The sequence below is a fragment of the Halyomorpha halys genome, unplaced genomic scaffold, assembly GCF_000696795.3.
Source record: "Halyomorpha halys isolate HHAL.00 unplaced genomic scaffold, Hhal_1.1 Scaffold570.1, whole genome shotgun sequence".
NCBI classification, from domain to species: domain Eukaryota; kingdom Metazoa; phylum Arthropoda; class Insecta; order Hemiptera; family Pentatomidae; genus Halyomorpha; species Halyomorpha halys.
Genome location: NW_027113602.1, coordinates 290672 through 317355, shown reverse-complemented (window position 1 = coordinate 317355; position 26684 = coordinate 290672). Strand labels below are relative to the sequence as shown.

At 31.4% G+C, this 26684-nt stretch overlaps 1 protein-coding gene across 6 annotated transcripts in view; it reads left to right on the top strand.

Annotated features, from left to right (window-relative positions):
* Positions 1-26684, top strand: part of LOC106684315 (diacylglycerol kinase theta) — a 205718-nt gene that overhangs the window by 101768 nt on the left and 77266 nt on the right. The window contains exon 1 of one of the 6 annotated variants that reach the window (XM_067051015.1): positions 18457-18627. The exons of the other annotated variants lie outside the window; for them this stretch is intronic. Coding sequence (XP_066907116.1) covers positions 18511-18627 — 117 coding nt within the window. The 5' untranslated portion in view covers positions 18457-18510. Of the gene's footprint in view, positions 1-18456; positions 18628-26684 lie in introns of those variants that run through there. 6 annotated transcript variants of the gene reach the window in all.

The following is a 26684-nucleotide window of genomic DNA, read 5'->3' as shown; positions in this document are numbered from 1 at the left end:
CAAAGACCTTAACATCCCATTCGTTGCAGATTTGACCCAAAACAGATATGCGTCTTTTCATTCCAAACTCCTTAACCATCCTAACCCCTTAATTCTGAATCTTTCATCCCTAACAATTCCTGATAATCCTCCGAGGCGTCTGAAAAGAAGATGGCCACGGGACCTTATAATTTAAATTAATGTTTGAAGTACCACCAATGGGTGGTTCCTTCCCAAGATTTTCAATGTATATGAAACATACTACATATTTACCTATTGTATTATTTTGTACAGTTGTAAATTACATTAAATAAATAATTAAAAAAAAAAGGTATTTTAATACCAAGTAAACGTCTGCCGGACTGATTATGTTCGCGATTGAATTCAGTCTTGCTTTTGAATGATGTGCCATTCTAACCAGTCAACTTTTTTTTGTTCCAAAAAACAGTCTAGACAAACTATACAGTTCTGTTCTCGAAAACCTGAAAAAAACGTGAAACTCTTTTCCTATATGTTATACAGCCTCTAATAACCACAACCATTATACCTTTTTCATTTGTTTCATTTCATAAAATAAATACTGACAGTAAATTACACAGATAAATTATGGACTATGTTTTAAAAAAAATGAAGATGGTGGGGGGTGCTGTGAAAAGGTTTAAAATTAATATAAGGAAATCAGAGGCAACCTTGTATATAGGCAAGGAAGTTTCCTTGTACGTTTCATCTTGACCTATCCACGGGAAACATATTTAAGACTCATAATACGCCATCACGATAAATCATTTCAAGTTATTAAATTAGAGCTAAATAATTATACTATTTAAACGGAGTAGAGTAATGCTGCAATACTGAGAGTTCGATAAATGAGGATAAAATAAATAAATACAATCGACAAACTCTTATGTTTATATCGGAACGTTCTGGTCCCTCCATGGCCACAACTACGTCATCAACTCTTGGGCACCGCATCGTGACGCAAAGACCTAAAATTTATTTTGGCTCTTGTAATTTTTGGAACAGACGCGGACCAACTGTTTATATACAACTACTTAAGGATATCTTGGACGTAATTCACGAATTGGATAAGTAAATGTTTGCGACTATGTAGTTACAAGAACCTTCCCATTCAAGCTCAGGATGGGAAAACAAATACTCTAAGAATATTATCTGCGACTCTCAACAGGAAAATTAAAACTTTCTCCAAGATTATACCTCAAACGCAATAGATTAAGATAAAACAACGTAAGTGCCATATTTATAACAGAGATTTACGATATTTCGGATCTTGGAAAGCCTTAACTTAAATGGTTTGTTCTCTGGAATAACGGATCGGATATTTGCAGCAAACTATCGATGTCGAAGTTTGAGTCGTAAAGTCCATGATGTTCTTTGGCGCTCTCCTACAATGTTATTATTAAAGCAATCTCGAATAGACGAAGTCTTTTTGAAGGACAAAAAAACAAAACTGCCTCTGATATAAACATTTATTTGGTGGTGCCAACAATAGGAAACATTTTTTTTTTCCTACGCCTCAGAAAGTGGGCTATTACGCCATTTTCTTTCTCGCAGCCCAATACAATTTGACTCTTCCTCTTAGTGTGTCCGCATCCCGCTCAACATCCTCCAGACCAACATGGTCCCCATCCATGTCCCCCATGTTGCATAGAGGACATTTCGGGGAATCTACGATGCCAATTCGATAGAGGTGTTTTTAGAGCAGATCATGTCCTGTTACTAGCCGAAAATAGGCCACTCTCTCAGCTCTGCTAAGATTGCCGGGGATTCGTTCATCCTTATCCAGCAGGCTCTCCCACATCTTTCCTTCCGCTTGAACTTTGTGCCTAGCACTTGTTCTGTCCTTACAATAAGAGCTTATAAGTGATTTCACTGTTCTGTAGGAAAGTGGTAGAACAGGCTGGTTCTCTGCACAACCAAGTTTAGCCAACTTGTCAGCTTGCTCATTACCATCTATGCCAGCATGGCCTGGTATCCACTGCAGAGCTATACCCTTCCTTTTTTCTTCATGATAGCAGCCATGTTAGGAAACATACAAATATACTAAAGCAAAGAGTTTTAATAAAATAATAAATAAAAGGCCTTCAAAATATGAAAAGAGATAAAACAAAATTAATAGGTATATACAATAAAATATTGTCAGAGGAGATATTTCTTGATACCAGAAGAACTATTGTTGTGAAGTTGTAGAAGTAGGTTTTATGGTCTACTTTCAACTACGTTGATGGGCCCACGTCTATACTGATTCAAATTAAGGTATCCATTTATCCAACTTTAATCTAATTAAATATAATAATGACACTCAACGGACGTAGTGGCTATATTACCATTATTATTATTATTATTATTTTATGGGCAACAGACCATGGAGGCCTAAGTCCTCGCACGATGTATAAGTAAATACATCGTACTTCTACTCAATACATTTACTAATACATCGCGCGTTTCTTGACGTGTTTTTTTTTTCGCAGGGTAGGTTCGTCACTACCACGCCTATTTTTTGTGAGTGCCACCCATTGACTAACGGGAGTGGGAAGTTTTCAGTGAGTTTTGCATTATTTTATGCTTGAAAAAAAAAACCGGGTGGGACCGGGGATTCGATCTGACAACCTGTGAGTTGGTAGACTGGCGCATTACCACGCTGCTACTGCTGCCCCATATATATTACCATTAATCACAGGAAAAATGAAATGTTTAAACACCAAATAATTCACACAGACAGTGTCTTGTAACAGAATCTTACACCTTTGAAATACTAAAATTAATTTATTGATATTAATCATTTTTATCAACGTTATATGTGTATATTTAAAATTCTTGTAATCATATTTGTCATATTTTCAATTTCCATATTGAAATCATGTCATGTATATAATCGTAGTTTAAAATTGTTTTACATTACATTATTTAAATTATTGTCTTTCACTATTGGTGCATTCATCTATCTCTGTAACACAAACCAATGCTCTATATTAGATATTACCTCTTTGGACCTTATCAACATGCCCAATATGATGAACAAGCAAAATACAGAATAGGTTATATTCTATTTGGAAGTTTTTGTTTGTTTTTACCTGAACAATTAAAAAAATGAAGTATCTTTTTTTTAACGCCTGATTGGAGTACTAGAGTATTCGTAGTACCGAAGATTATAGTATTGTATCTATTATAGATATATTTTACCTATAGATATATTTTACCTATATAGATCTATTATAGTTTATTTTAATTAAATTAAGTAAATCAAAATATTTGCCTAAGCTTAAACAAGTAATACAAGTGCTAGAGGCGAAGAGAGTGCAAAGAGGTTGGAACAGAACAGTTGCAGAGAGGTAGTGAAAGCCAGACAAGAGATATTCAGGCACAATGGCGACCGGCAACGTCACACTTATCAAGACAGGACGTCGGATACAATGTGGACAGCTCCCTACCTCCAATAGCATTCAATCGTTCTCCCTCCAGCCACTCCTACGTTCCTCCCTACGCCTCCAGTTCTCCAGATAGACATCTTTATCGCCTCTTCCCATATCTAAAATATCGATAGTGCGTCGTATAAACTCCTCCACAAATTTATTTATAACTAATTCACTCTGCCGTTAATCGATATATAATTTACTTGACAGTGTTACCTTATCAAAAGTATTAGATTAATAAAAGTAACATGTTTGAAGTGTAATACCACTTATATTTAGGTGAGGAAAAGAAATTATTTATTTGTGCCGACATTTCGACCTGAATTTCAGGCTTTCATCAGGGCTAAAAAACAAAACGAGATAACCTTATTTCAAAGACAAATATATATTTTTTTATATCTATATTTATAACTACAACTGCACATAATAATAAATTCAGTAAATCTGATGTAAATTTATAATGGAATGATAGAGAAACTAGCCATTGGTAGCACTTTAATGACCTTTTTACATTACCAGGTATCGTGGCCATCTTCTTTTTATGCACCTCGGATAATTGCCAGGAATGGAAGAGGAAACAAGATTGGAAACTAGTGGGTTTGGGAGTTTAAAATAGAAGGTATGATATCTGGTTCTGCTTAGATCGGTTACATATGGAAGATTAAGGTCATTATGGATGATTTTATTGGAGTATTGAGAATTTTACGTAAAGATTTTGGATTGTAAGGATAGAATATGAGAGGAATTCGAAGGTTCAGTGGAGTCCCAAAGCTCAACTCCGTACGTCCAAATTGGCCTTATTACAGTCATGTAGATTAGTCTTTTGTAATGAGTTGGAAGTTTAGACCATATGTCTAGTAAGTGCTATTTAAGTCGAAATCAGCGTGCAGTTTTCTGTATTTTCAGTCTTGTGTGAGGATTCTAGGTTATTCGTTTGCCCAGATATAGTCCAAGATAAGGGATCTGTTCGACAGGGATTAGAGCAACATTATTAAAGCATATTTTAGGGCAGCCAAATAGAAATATTAAGAAAATAATAATAAACAAACTTGGAAATATATATAACAATAAATTAATGAGATAGTGGATAATTAATAGTAATATAAGAAAAAATATGATATTGTAGAAGTAAGAAATATACAAAATAATTAATAAAAAACTATAATAAACTTAACCATGTTCAATCAAATAAAAAAAAATAAACGTAATGAAAAGTGCTAAATACTATAAACCCTCTCACGTACTGCGTATTTATATTTAATAATTATTAAAGTAATCCAAAGAGTTATACTAACGAATAGTAAAAACGCGTTTTATTTTACAGGTTATTTACTATATTATAAAAATATTTATACATTATGTAATAAACAAAAAAAAAAAAATTCCCAACTTTCGGATTCAATAGTTAACTCTCTTTTATATTTAAAAATTCTATAAACTGTGTGTGAATAATTTCTTTAAATTGTTTTCAATCAATTCGATTTAAAATAAAGCAATTATACATTCATAAAAACATACAAGTGTCGCAACACACTTGCCAAACTAAGGCAAATTTGCGCTTCTGCAAGCATGAAGATATGTTGTTTGTATAAGTTGTGCTATAAGTCTGAGTTTATGGCGACTTACCGAGTATCCCTTCTAGGGTACAAAATACGGCGACAAGCCCTTGTGCTGCATCCACACTTTTGGCTCGTTTGGTATTTCTTTGAATTGACAGCATATGTCATATTTGTGCTCTCACTATTTTAATTGACTAAAGATTTTTTCCAAACTACGAAATCCACAATTAAATCTAGTTTTCGTCTTGTCCCGCAGTATATGTTTATAATATCACACTTATTCTTGTCGAACAGATCCGTTACTTAGGACTAAATCTCGACAGACGACTGACATGGAATCCTCATACAAGAATGAAAAGATACAGGAAACTGCTTGTCTATTTCGAATATTGCAACATTTACTAGACCACCGGTCTAAATTGCCAATCCATTACAAAAGACTGATATATATGACTGTTATAAGGCCTATCTGGATATACGGGAGTTGAGCTTTCCCGAATCCAATCCATACAGTCCAAATTCCTTCGTAAAATCCTTAATGCTCCTTACTTCGTCACAAATCAAATCATCCATCAGGACCTCAATGTCTCATACGCTACTGAATTGGCCAGAACCAGATACCAATCCTTCCATAATAAACTTCCCAACCACCCAAACCAACTCGTTTCTAACCTGGCTTCTCCTTCAGTACATAATAATCCTCCTAGGCGTCTGATGAAAAGAAGATGGCGTCGAGATCTTCTCCTCTAGAAATGTTTTTGGAGTTCTATCAATGGGTAAATTCTCCACATGTTTGAATCATGTCATTATATCACTTACAGCAAATTTACTTGATATTAAAAAATCGAGTTTAAGATTAAATAAAATTTTATTTTACCTTCTTATAAATTAATTTTTTTTAATGTCTTTATTGAGATTACTAATTCCACATAAAATACATTTAGTAAATTTTCTGAAATTTTTTAATGGAGGAATTACGGCCTGTAGAGAAACTACTCATTGCTACCAATCTTACGTTAGACAATCAACGTCTTTACATTAGATAATTTAAATTTATTTAAATTTTAAGATAAAATTTAATTTAAATATTACCGTTTTTTTATCTATTTATTGCTATTTACAACTGTATACAACTGGTAATAAAAAAAATATAAATATAAACAATGAAAATATTTATCATCTACTGTCTACTTTACCGATATATTCTCTTCTTTTTATTTTGCCTATCTTTACTTTGTTACTTTTTAAAATGTTAATGGTTAAAATCAAAACGGTCAATAAGGAATAGAAATAGTTGAAGAAAACTATTTATTGTTAACCAACGTTTCGCCCCACTTTTCATAATAATAATAACTAAGTTCAGTTGACGATGCCCTGCAAATTGAGGCGAAACAACAACAATAACAATAAATAATATTTACAGATGTCTATTAGCACTCAAATTAAAGCTGGTTAAATGTACTATAATCTAGCTTATAACGCTTATCTCCGTAGGAGTAATATTGCTTATGATATTTTACAAAATAAATTCAATTTCTAAAGTTAATATCTAGTTGTTCTGGTAAAATCTTTATTTTTGAAAAAAATATATCTCAGAAAATATAAGACGTACATATGTCTTTCCGCACTTAAGGTATTTTACCTTACTGTAAAGTAGTTTATGTCACGTATCTTTGTAAGGGTAGTAGATATTAGGATATTCGCATATGGACATAACTTTTGCACATTAAATTTTGTCTGAACTACTATAAACCTATTTATTTGAGTAAATGTTATGAAAACTACTACTCCTACTTGTTGAACAGATTTGTTACTTATAGTACATGAATCCAAGAGGATAAAAAAGGCAGTTATCTCACCCCATTTTTTATTACATTAATGAAAACTATATATAATTAATAGCCAAAATTGATGAGTCTGCCAAGTATGTTTCGAAGCGATAAAAAAAAAAATGTTTTCATTTGGAGCTCTATATCTTAAAAAGTAGTGACAACACAAGAAAACCTAAGAGAACGTCATTTAAAGTATAGTCAATTTGCTAAAATCTGAGCCCTAATAGAGTTATTTACGTTAAATATTTTTCGAGATATAGCTTTTTAAAAAGCAACGTTTCGGAAAAATATTGTACGGGACATACTGAAAGATCAGTAGTTAGTGAATTTATATTGAAAAAATTATATCTCAAAAACCATTTGTCGTACAGATGTCTAGTAGCACTCAAATTAAAGCTAGTTTAATGAGCTATAAAGTAGTTTATGATGTTTATCTTCCTAGGAATATTATTTTACATGAAATTTGCTAAAATAAATTGATTTATAGTTGTTCGGACAAATTTTCATTTGCCAAATTTATATTCATATGTTAATATCATAAAAACTACTACCCCTACGAAGATAAGTGTCATAAACTGCTTTATAGAAAGTTAAATTTCCTTTATTTTGAGAGTTGGCAGACATATGTGCGTCTTATGGATCTAGAAATATATTTTTTCAAAAATCCAACAATTTATACGAACAAATAGAAATTAACATTTTATAAGTTTATTTTGTCAAATATCATAAATAAATACTACTCCTACAAAGATAAACATAATAAACTACTTTTTAGTACGTTAAACTAGCTTTCATTTGAGTGCTAATAGACATCTGTACGTCGAATGGTTTTTAAGATATAAACTTCTCAAAATAAATTCAGTAATTTCTGATTTTTCAGTTTATTTTTGATGAAATGTTGCTTTTTAAAAAGCTGTATCTCGAGAACTATTGAACGCAAATAGCTCTATTAGGGCTCATACTTAAGCAAATTTACTCTTCTTTAAATGATGTTCTATTAGATTTTTAAGTATTGTTGGTAGTTTTAAAGATATAGAGCTAAGAATAAAAAAAATATTTTTTTTTAACGTTTAGAAACAGCCGCCATTTTTGTTCCCGCTACCTAATTATACACGATTTTCATTAAATTAATAAAAAATTGGGGTGAAATAACTGCCTTTTTTCTCCTCTTGGAATCTTGACTAGAACACCGTGGAATGTTTCTTGCAGCTTGGACTGCCGAGTGTCCAAGTTTAAGCTTATAAGAAAAAATTACTCGAAAATCGAGTGTTTCTATGGTCATATATTATGACAGAGGTGACTGAAAAAGAGATGGCCTCGTGACCATCTAATGTGAAATATTATTAGAGTACTACCAATGGGTAGTTTCTCTACATTCCTGAATCATACCACTATAATCTATCATCAAATTCACTAGATGTATTTTTATGTTAATATAGTTGTAAATGTTAATAAAAAAAAAAATGTGCATAAGCAAAAATCACGATGGCTGAAGAGATTGCCTTAAAAAATAAAAAAATATAAAAGAGAAAAAGAAAATTACAATATCTCCATAGATTATATTATAGCTTCCCTTTATTTCTAGTTACTTAGCGATTGCCTCATCTTAATAGTTTAGATCTTCTGTCTATTTCATCCACTAAACTATATTTATATTCTATGAGTTAACTAACAGATTCTCGTTATCCACCACTTGGAGTTCCTCCGTACTCCTGGCAAATCGTAGTTCGGACGAGCCACCCCGGAGGCTATAATTAGCAATAATAGAGCGGGCGGCGGTCGGGAGAGCGGATCGATGGTTGCCGGGCTACCTCGCTCCCCAGTAGGCCATCCACTTCTGTGCCTTCCTCTTTGGAGGTCGCGCCTCACTAGCTACTGCTCTAAGTTGAACGTTTCGTTCAAAATGATCTTCATTATAGTAACAATAATAAATTATATATAACCTTTACACTTTCTTGAGACTGGTTTTTATTGTTTAAATAAATTAAATTTTATTAACAGGTTTATAAGAAAAAAATTATTTGTTAAAATTATAATTATTTATTAAAAATGTGTGTAAGCAAAAATCACGATGGCTGAAGAGACTGCATTAAAAAATAAATAAATAAAAAAAGAGAAAAAGAAGATAATATCTTCATAGATTATATTATAGCTTCCCTTCATTGCTAGTTATTTAGCGATTGCCTCATCTTATTAGTTTAGATCTTCGTAGCTAATAATAAAATTTAAGTAAATTAAATTTTATTTTTTATTAACAGGTTCGTTTTTATTCTTTTTTGTTTCCTTCCCCTTTCTTTATTTTACTCTTACCCCTTATTTTCTCCACTTTTAACCATTTTCCTTACCCGTGTATAATCCATGAGTTAACCAACAAGTTTTGTTCACTATACTTATAATTTGACTCTTCATCATCTATTAATGGTACATATATTTTCTTCCTCTCAATTTTCATATTTAAATTTTTAAATTAATAATAATCATACTTCTTTGCATTATATTTCATTTCCTTAATTATGTTATTTTACCCACTTTTTCAATTATCTATGTATACATTTTATTTCCCGCTTCTCTCATCACTTCATTTTATTAATTATATTTTGTAAAATTATTCATTTTATGTGTAAAATTATTCTGTTTATACTTTTTTTTATTTTTCTATACTTACAGTGGTTGTTATCTTGTTCTGGTTTTAGCCCTGAAGAAGGCTAGAAACTCTAGCCGAAACGTTGGCACATTAAAAATAAGTTAATCCAACTTATTTGTGTTTATCGTTGACCGCAACCCCAACCATCTTCTCCTCGTTCATCATCCACGGTCAACTATCTCTCATAATTATGAAATTAAATTTTAGTCTCAAAACAATTTATATTTCCATATAATTTTTTCAATTTCTTGAGACTGGCATTTATTTATTAAATAAATCAAATGGTATCCTTTTTTAGTCTCAACACTCTTTATTATATTAATAGTTCAACGTTTCGGCCAAATCGGCCATCCCCAAGGACAATCTAAACATTTAAAAGTTTATTATACATTTAATTATAACGACAACATTATTACTAATAATACTACATACCTTCAAATATAAATTCCCACCTCACATCAAAAATTTAAAAATGTTTTGCAGGCTTTTCTGACCAGGTCATCTATTAAAAGTCAACATTCTTAAATTTTTTATGTGAGGTAAGAATTTATATTTGAATTTATGTTGTATTATTAGTAATAGTTGTAATTGTTATTAATATAATAAAGAGTGTTGAGACTAAAAAATGATACCATTTGATTTATTTAATAAATTTATATTTCTTTATAAGACTGACGTTTCGGCCAATTCGGCCATCCTCAAGAGCAATCTATCACAAACAGCTTTTATTATACATATGATTTTTAATAATTTTCAATAAGTACCAATATACCTAATAAATTATCATACAATTTTAGAACTACATCAATTTTAAAAAACTGTATGCAGGCGATTCTGCATAGGTCATTAATTTCAGACCACAATTACCCTATGAGACATTAAAACATTACAGAATCATATAATTGTATAATAAGCAAATCTTAGCTTTATCTTATTAATTAATTATTACAAATTACCTATTTTGTCAATTCAACATATTAAATCAAAATCAAAATTAAAACTTGTAACCACAGTTGACCACCACCCGGACTATGTTCCTACAAAAATAGGTAATTGGGCATAAGCTTACGTTTGCTTATTAATAAAATTATATGATTCCTTATGTCTAATTACCTATTTTGTCAATTCAACACATTAAATTAAAACTTTAAATCACAGTCAACCTTTACTACTATAATTTATCACAACAATATTTGTAACCTTCCCCATACTCAGGTCAGACATTTAATTTATTTATTTCAACTGTATTTTGATTAAAATTCCTATTTCATTTATTATTACAATTCATATCAAGGTTAATTATAATTATCAACATAAATTTCATCCCATATTTTTCATAAATTAATTTTACTTAAGATCTCTCCACAGTGTTGATTCAGATTCGTTGTGTCTGGAAGGTTATAGGGGAAGGTTACAAATATTATTGTGATAAATTATAGTAGTAAAGGTTGATTGTGTCAATTCATCACATTAAATTAAAAGTTTTAATTTAATGTGTTGAATTGACAAAATAGGTAATTAGACATAAGGAATCATATAATTTTATTAATAAGCAAACCTAAGCTTATGCCCAATTACCTATTTTTGTAGGAACATAGTCCGGGTGGTGGTCAATAAAGGTATCAAGATAGTAAAAGAAAACTGTTTATTGTTAACTAACGTTTCGCTCCAATTTGCAGGGCTTCGTCAGGGCTGTCTGATGTAAGCGTAATGATTGATAAACTAAGTATGAGATGACTGTCTTTGTCATCTCTTCCTCAAGTGGGGCTATACGTTGGTTAACAATAAATAGTTTTCTTTTACTATTATGATTGACCGTCACACGAACTATCTTCCGACAATATACTACATTCTGTTAACTATCTTCTTCCTAGATGTATTTTTAAGTAAATACAGTTGCAAATGTCAATAAATACATTTTTCATAAACCATTACCCCTTTATATTAGCTATCACATCTTTTCATTGTTTATATTTCTACATTTTTTATTACCACTAAAAATGCAAGATATTTAATTACTCCAAATAAAAAAAAACAAAAGGTAATTTAAAAGATTTTTTTTTAAAATTCGTCATTCTTGCCATGTCGGAATATTTCAAATGTGATATCAAGTGGCCACTTACAGAGTTAGAGTCATTTTCTACAAAATCCTAAAATAATATAAAATCGATTATATAAAATGGCATTTCGGGTATGTCGATTTCATCGAATACGATGCTGTATTTCCCCTTGCTTCATTTTCTACACATAGATAAGTGGAAGTAGATAGATCGTAATGTGGGACATTAAAAATGGTAATTATTTTACAACAATATTTGAATTTTACTTCGCATCCGAATCTGTGAAGAATGCTGTGTTCCGGATATTTTCAAAATAATATCCCACTACCAAACCCTGCTTACTGAAAAACCTATCTCTGATTTTTAGAAAATTGGCCTAGAATTGGAAAAAAAAAACAAAAAAAGAAAAAAAAACATCACAGGGTTCGCCCCTCCTCCATTAAAGGATATGCCCGTTTTTTAAATTTATTTATTATTATTTACATAAAAACACATTATGTAAATTTAATGTAAGATCAAAATCTATTTTCTATCTAGATTAACATCTATTCTGTATCACTCTATTCTGTATACAGGCATGTAGAGAAAATACCCAGTAGTAGCACTCTAATCATATTTCTACACTATAAGGTTTCGAGGCCAGCTTCTTTTCATGCTTCTTGGAGGATTGTCAGTAATTGAAGAAGAAGAAAGGTTTGAAACTAGAGAGTTTTGATGATTACGGTAATCATATAATGGAAGGATTGATATATGGTTCGGGCTAGATCGGCTACATATGGAACATTAAGGTCTTTTGGATTTTGGATTGGATACGAGAAGAATTCGAAGGTTTAGTGGAGCCCCAAAGCTCAACTCCGTATGTCCAGATTGGCCTTATTACTGTCATGTAGATCAGTCTTTTGTAATGTGTTGGAAGTTTAGACCGTTTGTCTAGTAAGTGCTGTAATAGTGGGAATCTGCGTGCAGTTTCGTGTCACAGTCTTGTGTGAGTATTCCAGGATAGCCATTTGTCCAGATGTAGTCCAAGGTAGTGGATCTGTTTTAGAGGAGTAAGAGAAACATTATTAATACTTTTAATTTAATAAAGAAATAAAGGTTATGAAAGATGCAGAAGAAAATTTAAATGCTGAGTAATAGAATAAACACAATAAAATATGTAAGTAATTGTCTAAAAATCGAAATCGGCCAGCAGCTTCCTGGCACATTCTTGTGTGAGGATTTCAGGTTAGTCGTTAGTCCAGGTGTAGTCTAAGGTAGCGGATCTGTCCAACAGGGGTAAGGGCAACATTAAAGGATACTACTATAGGGGCAGTCAGTAGGTTTACGAAGAAGGGTAAAGGTGATTGGATGGGATTTGTTGGGACTTAGTTTAATCCTCTAATTACGACACCATTCTTCGAGGGCTGTGATATGGGATTGGAGATTTTGGAATGCAATTAAAGGGTTATTATTAACTGAGAGTACACAGGTGTCATCGGGGTAAGCTGTGAGAATAGTGTTAGGGTTGGTTAGGATGTCAGCTGTGCCTGCCTTATATGTTTAATTTCAGTTTTTTACGACCTTTCGTTTTTTAGTTAGGATGTTCGCATACAGCAACACCCACACTAAGGCAACCTCAACGCAGTTTCCTGTCGTTAAACAGCGTTGAGGTTGCCTTAGGGGGTAACTATTTAGGAACCTGTTAGTTGTGCATTATTATATTCCTCCTTGCTACCTAGCGATATGGTCTGTAACGTTTACTCTGTAACAATATTCCAGAAATTTTATACGAGGATGGCAAAATGGTTGGAACTCAGCAGTTCGGCAAACCTTTGTACTTTCTTATTCCAATTATAATTATATTAATACTTTCTTATTATAAAGAAATAAAAATCATCTTCCCCACTGTCCACGATACAGAGAGCAAAAATTAGCTATAGTTAAAGTTGCCATGGTTACGACCCTTATTCATGAATGAACCATTGATAAATAAATATCGTATCCATGGCAATATTAGCTATTAGTTTCATAGCTGTCCAACTCTGCCACAATTGCAAGATAACAGTCGTGATCATAGAAGTCCCACTCCTTCGAATTTACATACTGTCCACTTAATCTTAACTATAAACAAAAAGTATATGAACCTATTTTGTATTATTTTATAAATAATAGACCTTGTCATATAAAATATATTGTACATCCCATATTAATATTAATAATTAAAATTAGTCTCTCTATTATTTAAAAAAATCTCTGTAGTGGCACTCCATATAGCCGCCATAAATATGTAATTCCAGTTTCGTACAACTGTTGTTTTTGAGTTAAGCAGTTACCAGTCACACAGACCATTTTACGAGGCTAGATTTTTTGGACTCAGAGGACCACAAAAAGTATAGTACAAGAGCCCAAGAGGAGAAAAAAGGCGGTTATACCGTCCCAAGTTTTTGATTACTTTAATGAAAACTATGTATAATTACTAGATAAAATTGATGAGCCTGCCAAGTATAGGTAGGGGCAATAAGAAATGGCGGTTATTTCAAAACGTTAAAAAAAATTACTTTTTCATTCGGTGCTCTATATCTTTAAAACTAACAACACTCGAAAACCTAAGAAAACGTCATTTAAAGAAGAGTAAATTTGCTAACCTTTAAGCGCTAATAGAGCTATTTACGTTCAATAGTTCTCAAGATATAGCTTTTTAAACACCAAAATATCATAAAAATGTTGTATAGAATGTATTGAAAGATTAGTAGTGAATTTACTTTGAGGAATCTATTAGTACAAGAGCCGGGAAGAAAAAAAGGCAGTTATATCATCCCAATTTTTGGTTACTTTAATGAAAACTATGTATAATTTCTAGATAAAATTGATGAGTCTGCCAAGTATAGGTAGCTGTTTCAAAACCTAAAAAAACATTAATTTTTCACTCGGGCTCTATATCTTAAAAACTACCAACATCACTAGAAAATATAAGAGAAAATTACTTAAAGAAGAGTAAATTTTCGGAAATATTTGGGCTAAAAGAGCAATTTAAGTCCAATAGTACTCGAGATAAAGCTTTTTAAAAAGCAAAATATCTTAAAAATCTACTGAAAGATTAGTAGTTAGCTAATTTATTTTGAGAAATCTATATATCAGGAACTATGAGACGTACAGATGTCTATTAGCACTCAAATTAAAGTTAGTGCAATGGACTACACAGAAGTTTATGGCCTTTATCTTCGTAGGAATAGTAGTTTTCATGATATTTCCTAAAATAAATTGATTTATAGTTGTTCGGACAATAAGTTCAATTTATGAAAAACTCCATTTCAGAAACCATTGGACGTACAGATCTGACAGACGTTTGCCAGTGCTCAAATTAAAGCTAGATAAATTTACTACAAAATAGTTAATTATGTTTATCTTTGTAGGAATAGTAGTTTTTATGGCATTTGACAAAATAAACTCACAAAATGTTAATTTCTAGTTGTTCGTATAAAATGTTGGAGTTTTGAAAAAATATATCTTTGGATCCATAAGACGCACATATGTCTCGTCTCCTAACAGTCATAATAAAGGAAAATTAACTTTCTATAAAGTAATTTATGACACTTATCTTCGTAGGGGTAGTAGTTTTTATGATATTCACATATGAATATAAATTTGGCAAATGAAAATTTGTCCAAACAACTATAAATCAATTTATTTTAGCAAATTTCATGTAAACTATTACTCCTACAAAGATAAATATCATAAACTACTTTATAGCTCATTAAACAAGCTTTAATTTGAGTGATTATAAACATCTGTACGTCAAATGGTTTTTGAGATATAAATTTTCAAAATAAATTCACTAACTACTGATCTTTCAGTACGTCTCATATAACATTTTTTAACTTTTAAAAGCTATATCCCGAAAAATATTTAACGTAAATTACTCTATTCTTGCTCATATTCTAGCAAATTTACTCTTCTTTAAATGAAGTTCTCTTAGGTTTTCTTGAGTTGTTCCTACTTTTTAAGATATAGAGCTCCGAATGAATAATTAATGTTTTAAACAGCCGCCATTTTTTATTCCCCCTACCTATACTTGGCAGACTCATCAGTTTTGGCTAGTAATTATACATAGTTTTCATTAAAGTAATCAAAAATTGGGGTGATATAACTGACTTTTTTTCTTCCCGGCTCTTGTACTATTTATTCTTCTCCGCAAGTGGCGTAGAGCTCGGTTCGAACTTTCCCTAACGAATGTAAATAGGAATAATTGTATTTGAGATATTATTTTACTTTAATTTTAAATTTCCTTTTGATTTATTTTTTAATATTATTGTTATTTTTTTCTTTCTATATCTTATTTTGTTATCAAAACAATATTAAAATAAATTTAATTAGTTTTTGGCAAAAAATTATGATTTAAAAAAACAAAACATTATTATTAAATTATCATACCTTAAATATAAATTTGGAACCATATGCATTTTAAAATACTTTATACAGGCTATTCTGCCCAGGTCATTAATTTCAGTCCATAATTACCCTATGAGACTATAAAACATTTGTGTTTCAATATAAATTTATTTCTAATTTTTTTTTTTTTTTAAACTTATTTATCCATTCAAGTGTTTCCTGTAACCGTTTTATTAATTATATTTTCCTTTTAATCTATGTGTTAGTCTTATTCTCGTAAAATATATCTATTTGTTTGTTCTTGGTAGACTGATCTACTCCTGTGACTATGAATGATGGTCTGATCTCACATTACCGTCTAATATTGAATTTGTTTAGGGGTCACTGAAAAGGATCTAGGAGGGTGAATTCCGGAGAGCGAATTTGTTGAATTAAATAATTGTGAAAGGGTGAAATTGGAGGAGCAGAAATGAGAAAGAAAAATAGGAATGAATGAAACATTTGTATTTGTTGTACAGACCGAAATGGATTGTAAAAGGAAACTGTAGGGGTGAAAAAAATTGTTTATTATATCCTATTATTGTATCTCTTTTTTTTCTGATTATACCATGTATGTGTAATTTATATATGTCCGATTACGGATTGATAAGTATGCTGTGTGAGATAGCAACCCGATGTATTTAGGCAGCATAGATAAATAAATAAAGTATTTCTCTCTCTCTCCTTAGCTTATGTATTTATAACACAGTTATTGTATCAGTGATTAGTCCAATCTTGATAATCGTACATCTTAACCGAAAACATATTTGTAATAAATACTGTGATTATGGAGATCCCCGTTAAAGTAATACAAAATAATGAATGCAATAATAAATTTAATCTATTGGCGATTCATTGTTAAAAAAAAACTTAATAGCTGTTAGAGTTGTTAAACTATAATCGGCAAACAAGAAACAGAAGAGTAATTCCATATCTTTCACTTCTAACACTATGAAAAGGCAAAATGTTTTATCCTAGGTTATCATTCATTAGTTTATTTATTGAACGTTTCGGATTACAAATTATCGAGAAAATAAGCTTACTAAAAATGAGTGAAATTACATGGATTTAACATAAAATAAAGCTATTTGAATAATTTTAGGTAAGTAAAATAAAATAATAAAGAATTTTAAATCAAATAAATCGTCCCAAAACACTCTTTACTTAACAAACAACATTATTACTATTAAATAGAATATTTTAAATACAAATTTATACCACACAGCAATAATTTTTTATTTATAATTTATTTATTGTTATTTAAAACCGGAATTTTTTATTCCCCCTACCTATACTTGGCACTCATCATTTTTGTCTAGTAAGTATACATAGTTTTCATTAATGTAATAAAAAATTGGGGTGAGATAACTGCCTTTTTTCTCCTATATATAAACATCATAAAATACTTTATAGTTCATTAAACTAGCTTTAATTTAAGTGCTAATAGACATCTGCACCTCAATCGGTTTTTGAGATATAGATTTTTCAAAATAAATTCACTAACTACTGATCTTTCAGTACGTCCCATACAACATTTTTATGAAATGTTGTTTTTTAAAAAGCTATATCTCGAAAACTATTTAACATAAATAACTCTATTAGGGTTCATATTTTAGAAAATTTGCTCTTCTTTAAATGACGTTCTCTTAGGTTTTCTTGTGTTGTTCATACATTTTGAGATATAGAGCTCCGAATGAAAAATTAGTTTTTTTTTCACTTTGAAACTGCCGCCATTTTTTATTCCTCCTACCTATACTTGGCAGACTCATCAGTTTTGACTTGTAATTATACATAGTTTTCATTAATGTAATAAAAAATTGGGGTGAGATAACTGCCTGTTTTCTCCTCTTGGGCTCTTGTACTATATCTCTCAAAACCATTCGATGTACAGATGTCTATTAGTACTCAAATTAAAGCTAGTCTATTATCTAAAAACGTTTTAATTAAAAAAAATCTTTCTTGTGGCACTTCAAGTAAGCCCTTTTTAACCGAATATTGCTGTCACATACCAGACCACCTACTCGCCGTAAATAAGTAAATCCAATTTCGTCTTTTGTTTTTAAGCTAGGCTATCACAATTTTTTCCCTTAAGATATATTCCATATATAGACAATTGAAAATATTAATAAATATTGAAAGATTATAATGCGGAAGATTAAAAGTGGCAGTTAGTTCATTAGTAAAGACCTTGATCTTATAGAAAGACAGAAATCAGCATTGGTCACTTACCTGGGTTTGTTGATAGGTCTAAAATAAGACCAAGGTCGTTCAGTCAAGAACCTTCTTAAAGCAAAGAGGTAACTAGTATTTATTTAATTTTCAAATCAGCTACTTCTCTTAAAAGAAACGCAAATGAGAAAAATAACCAACAATCGAAACGCCTGTTTTGTAAAACGAGCACTCTGAGTTGATCTATTCAAACAAACAATTGTTAGATCAAAGAGGCTGTGGTTACGTATGCGAAGTCTGTACAAGGACATGGTGTTTGCTTGATCCCACTTTTTGAAAATTTTAAATTGTTTAGAGTCGGTTGAAGCGAATGGTTGGAAGTCAATGTTGGCAGGAATCCTGAAAAGGTAGAACTCCATGAGCCTATAAATGTTTAGGAGCCCTTTCCGTATTTGCCGCTGTGTGTCATGCATTTCTCCCAATTACGACGCACCGTACGGAGGAAACGAACCGAATGTCTACCGAGAAGAGTTACACTCAAAACAGGTATAGAAAATATAAAACGTTTATATTGAAAGTGCTGTAAGTCCATTTATATTTAAATTTGCCGATGATACACGTCTATTGTCAGTGAACAATGATCCTTACGTTGTATCCCAAACCCTCCAATTCCATATCACCACCCTTGAAGAATGGTGCCAAAATTGGAGGATTAAAATTAATTCCAGTAAATCCCACCAAATCACATTTAACCTTCGTTGTAAACCCATGACTTCTTGTCCTACAGTATCCTTTAATAATACCCCACTTATTCCTGTCGAACAGATCCGTTACTTAGGACTACATCTAGACTAACGACTGACATGGAATTCTCATACAAGACTGAAAAGACAGGAAACTGCTCGTCTATTTCGACTATTACAACATTTACTGGATAAACGGTCTAAATTGCCAATCCATTACAAAAGACAGATCTACACGACTATCATAAGGCCTATCTGGCCATACGAAGTTGAGCTTTGGGGCTCCACTAAACCATCAAATTCCTCCCGAATCCAATCCTTACAGTCTAAAATCCTTAATGCTCCCTACTTTGTCATAAATCAAGTCATTCATCATGACCTCAATGTCCCTTATGTTGCCGATTTGGCCAAAACCAGATACTATTCCTTCCATGATAAACTACCCAACCACCAAAATCCACTTGTTTCTAACCTGGCTTCTCCTTCATTACCTAATAATCCTCCTAGGCGCCTGAAAAGAATATGGCATCGAGATCTTCTTTTCTAGAAATGTTATTGGAGTTCTATCAGTGGGTAGATTCTCCACATGTTTGTATCATGTCACCATGTCAACTACAGCAAATTTACTTGTTGTATATATGTTATACAGTTGTAAATAACAATAAATAATTGATTAAAAAAATATAAACTTATATTTTGAAGGATTTGAGTTGGATTAAATTTAAAATTATAGAAACCTGATAACATGGTAGTTTCTAAGGGTATCAATTTTATCACGGGTTCTTTCATTGGATAGGCGCTGATCTATGTTCTGTGAAAGATATTTTTTTTTTTTATTGTATAAATAATTAATGTACAATATCTACCACATTGTTTTGGGATATCTTTTAAACGACACAATTTTCTTAGTACTAATTAAATTTTACATAAATACTCTATTTTACATTTTGGTAAATCAAATTGAAGGGGAAAAAAATTATTGAATTAAAATAAAATGTGTAACTTTGAATATAATAAAATCCATATCATTAATTTATATTTACATTGATATATGTTTGGTTCTTTCGTTTACTACTTGTAGTTTTAGAGTAATTTTCCTATATCTGTGATTATAGCGTTTAATGAGATGGGGCAAGACTAGAAGAAATTATGTGTCAGCTTATATCTGTAATCCTGTACAGTGTCTGTATTTAATTCAGAGTATATTTAATATATCCTAGTGTACTATGGATAGTTATTGATAATTCTGAGGCATTTGATTTGGAATACTTGTATTTTTTTTTTAGATGACAGATCCGATACGCAGAGGTAAAATCATAAGTTCAACACTTATTGCTAATGTTGCTATCACATCATTTTAGTGTATTTTTAATTTTTACAATTAAAATTTATACTCGAAGTTAAGAAGTTTTCTCTTCGGATATTTAATGATATTGAATTTCCAATTTTCAATTTCATAGTTTTTTGCAATTTTTTATAAGCAAATTATTAAAAAAAGTGCTGAAAATTGCTTATCCGGAGACCCGTATGAAAATTCGTCGGCGAATCTAAATTGAAATTTATTTTATATTGATAATTCATCTGCTACTTTGATGATTTACAATAAAACTGTGATCTCATAAAAATTTATCGCAATATACTTTCAAAATCCATTGAAAACTGTCAAAAAGGGACGTACACCACTTTCAAAATAAAATTTTTCATCATTTCATTAACAACCAGAATTTGTTTGTAACAAAAGCTTAATGATATACCCCTATATAAACAATTATTGAACTATGACCACTAGCGAATACTTTACATGTAGATAACAGAAAACCTAGGGGGTGATACCTACCCACCTGTGGAACTATCGTAATATTAAATGAACAACAAAAAAACTTAAGTAAATTAACAAGTTGAGTGCCAGTGTATATGTATAAGAAAAAACAGCTAAAGTTCAATAATGAAAAGAAATATATGTACGCAAAATGGAAAAGGAAAAAAAAAGAATTCTTATCAATTAACAAAACTTAAAAGTTGACTTAACCTTAACTTAAATGCCCTAGCTTAACCTTATCACCTAACTTTATACTATCACACAAAATAGGAATATAAAAAAAAAATTAAATAAAGTTTAGTTCGAACCCCACGTAGTCTTTGAGTGTACTTTTGGCAGAACACAAGGTTGTCCGAAATCTCCTTTTCCACCACCGTCTTACCTTTCCCAGAAGTATGAAGATGACACCTGCCACTACCCTCCTTCAATTAAACCTTCAAATTTTCAATAAAACATGTAAAAAAATAAAATAGTAAAAATAGTTATGAGGTGTAGATAGTTGACCGTTGATTAATAATTGAAGAAGTTTGTCGGGGGGTGCGTCTAAAAAACTGCGGGTAGTGTCTAAAAAACTGAAAAAATAAATAAATGAATTGCATCTACAAATTGAACATTATGACAGACAATGAAAAATAGTGAGTGGCTTATATCTGAATTATATCTAGCCACTACTTGCATATCTTATATTATACATATCTTCTTACCTACATGATATTATAATTCATCTTCACTGTTTTCAATCTACAACCATCTAATTCCACGAAAATCAATCAATTAAAATTTTTTTACAATTCAATTATCAGTTATCAATTTTTTATCATTTATGATTCAATTCAATATTTTGTATAATTCCAAATTTGTTTGTATCCTATTCCTTTTAAATGTTATGTTTCTCTAAATGTTGTAGTTATCTCTTTTGGTCTATAGCCCTGATGAAGACCTGAAACTCAGGTCGAAACGTCGTCATAAAATAAATAAATATGGTTTTGTTTATTTATGTTGTCCTTTGCTGACCGCACCCCCCGACAAACTTCCCCAATCATTAAAAATAGTGATGTATATTTATATTATTGATTTTTTTTACTCCATTTTCCTAATGCTTTCTGTAATCCAAACGTTCCCCTGCAGCAATTAGTTCAGATTACCGAGATTACACTGTATTTGAAATTTTTCACGATAGCAATATATAATTTCCCTTACTATATATTCCACAAATAGATGGGTGAAAATAAAATGTGTGAAATATGCCTTGCCTGCAATATTGAAATGAAACAGAAGTGAAGTTAAATATTCTTCTCGAACCGGTCTCTAACCCCTAGAACGATAGACTGAGAACACTGGAGCAGTTATTCAAATGGCCGAACAGTTAGCGGCTAATAACAGACATTAGAGAGCAGACTAAACAGTCTTGTACGCAATTTCCCAAACGAGGTCCCATTTCCTCCTGCCCTGGTCACGCTAGTTTCCCTTCTTCGCCGTCAGGGGTAGCTCGCCGACTGTAGATTGAATCCTATCATGGAGGCTGTGGAACCGGATTAATTCCAGTTTCTCCGGCCGAGGATACTCAATTATTATGACTAATTTCATAGGAAATTGAATTTCAAACGATTTTATTCCTTGATTTTGTTCCATTTTCCTAGTTTGCGCAGAATCGTGAAACAAAAAAATCTAACCTACTCGCGTCCTAAAGTTTCGAGTAGGTCAGTGTCAGGTACTCATTGTTCAAATTATCGCTATTTTTGTGATTTTTGAAACAAAAATCCAGAGACTAAAGAACTAAACAAATTATTAACAAACAAATTTTAATGTTGCGTTGCTATAGAAATTCCTATTTTATGGTTTCTGGAGGTGGTTATAACAAAAAAAATTAAAAAATTTAAAAAATCTAATTCCTCTCGAATCCAATCCTTACAGTAAAAATCCTTCGTAAAATCCTTAATGCTCCTTACTTTATTACAAATCAAATCATCCATCAGGACCTCAATGTCCCCTATGTTGCCGATTTGGCCAGAACCAGATACCAATTCTTCCATAATAAACTTCCCAACCACCCTAACCAACTCGTTTCTAACCTGACTTCTCCTTCACTACCTAATAATCCTCCTAGACGTGTGAAAAGAAGATGGCCTCGAGATCTTCTCCTTTAGAAATGTTTTTGGAGTTCTATCGGTGGGTAGATTCTCCACATGTTTGTATATATGTCATAATATCACTTACAGCAAATTTACTTGATGTGTATATATGTATACAGTTGTAAATATCAATAAATAAATTATTTAAAAGTTTTTGTTTAAATATATAACAGTCAGGAAAGATCGCACGGTGTCTGCTCTTCCCGTTCCAATAGAACAGTGATTCCCAAAATGGGTGCCACTGCCCCCTGGTGGGTGCTCCAGCGATTCGGGGGGACACTGGTGGTCACAGGTACATTTGGGGTGCGAGGAATTACTACAAATTGTCACGGTCAACAATATTCCTCCAAACGAAAATAGAGCCAAGGATTATTATATTGGAAGCAGCACACCCAGTTCATCCTTCTCATTAAGATGATTTCGAATGTTCTAACTGTTTTTATATTACATTCTATTCTTAGTTCAATAAATAGTTTCTTAATTTCCAAGTTCAATGTTTCTAATTTACACCTCCTTTGCTATATTTTACGAAAAAGTTAGAAACATTAATACATATATATTTCCTATTAATTCATATTAAAATTAAAAAAAAAAAATTAATTTCCAGGGGGCGCTAAGTAATATTTTTCCTGGAAAGGGGGCGTTAGGACAAATAAGATTAGGAACTACTAGAATAAGATGTATATATTTTTCCTTTTCTCTCCTTTCTATAACAACTTAAAATCTCATGTTTTGTGTAGTATTCAATCAGTGTATCTATACAGCACCCAATGTATTAAAAATAAAAACATTAGATTTATTTTTTATTAATATATTTGTTTGAGAGTGGTTTAGTTTCATTAAAACAATTTTGATCCTTTTTCTCTCAGCTTTATTCTTTTTCAAACCTCAAACGTTTCGACCACTTAGGTCATTTTCAAGGATTCCTTATTTTGTTTTCATTTTTTTTCTTTAAATTCTTTAAATGCCGGCTAATTGCCTTTGTCCCATAAATTCTTCTATAAAATTCCTTCCCAAATTTAAAACTTTTACTAACTACTCTTATTATTACTATTTTTATTTGCAAACTCCAAGCAAGGAGGAAGAATCCTATTTCCTAGGAGAACCCATTATCATAGTTTTAGTTTTCTCTAAGTTTTCGATTTTTAGCATCGTCTGCAAGAAAATTATCGAAAAAAAAAAATGTTTATAGTCATCAAAAAAGTCATTAATCCCTGATTTATCTCAATTCTTCAAGTCGATCAGAAAAAAATGTTTCCAGAGATCATAGACCTAGTATTATAAGTTGTATAATTTACTAACAAACTTGAACCGATAAGAGGTATTTGAAAACTAACTTATTCAAGAGGGACTTGAAAGTTGCTAGTTGTTTGAGAATAGCCAACTAGTACGTTATAGGTCCTTCATAGAGTATTGGTCCCTTCCGTAGGTCAGGAGCTTGTGGCACAGGTCAATGGAGCCTGAGAACTGCAGCAGCGTCGGTTCAAATCCGGCCAGGGAGGTCGATTTTTTCATTACTGTGGTTAGATAGGTTGGTTACCTCTAGATAACCCTCCCTCTCACGTATGTCAGAGTTAACCTGGAAGGGAAAAAAAAAAAACGGTCCCTTCCGATCAACTTTGGAAAGTCTTTTATGCATAATGTCAATATCACTGCGGTACGATGTGGATATGATGACTTCACCTCTGGCAAAAAAAGGAGAAATGAATTATTCCTGCCATTGACCACCACATAGAAACTAATAATTTTTTTGGATGTACATTCGGTTTTGTCATGTGTTTCGACGATATTTAACCACAGACCAGACCGAATCCTGTTGTCATATAAAATCAACTTTTCATCACACGCCATCTTGTCATCCTTTTGAGAATAGGCTAGTTTTTTTTTTTGCACAGTAAGTGGTGGAACACATGTCTCATAACGCTTCAACTGATCCCTCTAATTAAGTTCGTAAGGTAGCAATAGGTCTACCTCCTTTTAGTACAAGAGCCCAAGTACAAGACCATAAAATGGCGGCAGGTTCAAAGTGAAAAAAAACTAATTTTTCATTCGTAGCTCTATATCTCAAAATGTATGAACAACACAAGAAAACCTAAGAGAACGTTATTTAAAGAAGAGCAAATTTCCTAAAACATAAACCCTAAAAGAGTTATTTATGTTAAATAGTTTTCGAGATATAGATTTTTAAAAAACAACATTTCATAAAAATGTTGTATGGGACGTGCAAGATCAGTAGTTAGTGAATTTATTTTGAAAAATTTATATCTCAAAAACTAATTGAGGTGCAGATGTCTATTAGCACTCAAATTAAAGCTAGTTTAATGAAATATAAAGTATTTTATGATGTTTATCTTCGTAGGAGTAATAGTTTACATGAAATTTGCTAAAATGAATTGATTTGTAGTTGTTCGGACAAATTTTCATTTGCCAAATTTATATTTATATGTGAATGAATGAATGAAAAACTACTACCCCTACGAAGATAAGTGTCATAAATTACTTTATAGAAAGTTAAATTTCCTTTATTTTGAGTGTTGGCAGACATATGTGCGTCTTATGGATCCAGATATTTTTTTAAAAATTCAACATTTTATACGAACAACTATAAATTAACATTTTGTGAGTTTATTTTGTCAAATATCATAAAAACTACTACTCCTGCAAAGATAAACATAATCAACTATTTTGTAGTAAATTTAACTAGCTTTAATTTGAGCGCTGGCAAACATCTGTCGGTCCAATGGTTTCTGAAATGAAGTTTTTCATAAATCAAACTTATTGTCCGAACAACTAAAACACAATTTATTTTAGCAAATATCATAAAAACTACTATTCCTACCAAGGTAAAGGTTAGAAACTTATTTATAATCCATTAAACTAGCTTTAATTTGAGTGCTAATAGACATCTGTACGTCACATAGTTCCTGAGATATAGAATTCTCAAAATAAATTAACTAACTACTAATCTTTCAGAAGATTTTTAAGAAATTTTGCTTTTTAAAAAGCTATATCTCGAGAACTATTAGACGTAAATAGCTCTTCTAGGGCTAATATTTCAGCAAATTTACTCTTCTTTAAATAATGTTTTCTTAAATTCTCTAGAGTTGGTGGTAGTTTTTAAGATATTTGGAGCACTATATCTATAATTGTTGAATGAAAAATTAATTTTTTTTTATCGCTTTGAAACAGCCGCCATTTTTTATTTCCCCTACCTATACTTAGCAGATTCGTCAGTTTTGAATGGTAACTATGCATAGTTTTCGTTAAAGTAATCAAAAAGTGGGGTGAAATAACTACCTTTTTTCCCCCCTTGGGCTCTTGTACTATACGCTTTGAGGTCCCCTGATTCCAAAAAACCTAGTCTCGTAAAATAGTCTGTGTGACTGGTAACTGCTTAGCTCAAAAACAAAAGTTGTTCGAAACTATAATTAAATATTTATGGCGAGTGTATGCCTGGGATGTGACAGCAACATTTTCGATAAAATCGGCTTACTTGAAGTACCACTAGAGAGAGATTCTTTTAATATTAATATGGTAAGTACATAATATTTTATATGACAACGTCTATTTATAAAATAATACAAAATAGGTTCATATATATATTGTTTTTTTTTTTTGTTTTTTTTAATTAAGATTAAGTTACAATAGGGTTACTCATGATGTTGTGTTAAATGTAAAATGTTTTACCATGTTAAATGTTATAAACATAGGATTGTGAGCAGCCCTATTTAAACTTTCATATTAAATGTTAAATGGATAAGTATTGCCATCACTTACCTAGGTGCGTCAAGTGTGGCCAACTACACAAATCTGGAGAATGCAGCAAGCCTAGGCAAACACCTGCCGTGTGTGCACTCTGCCATAAAGAAGGGCATCCGGCCAACTACAAGGGGTGCGAGACGTATAAAA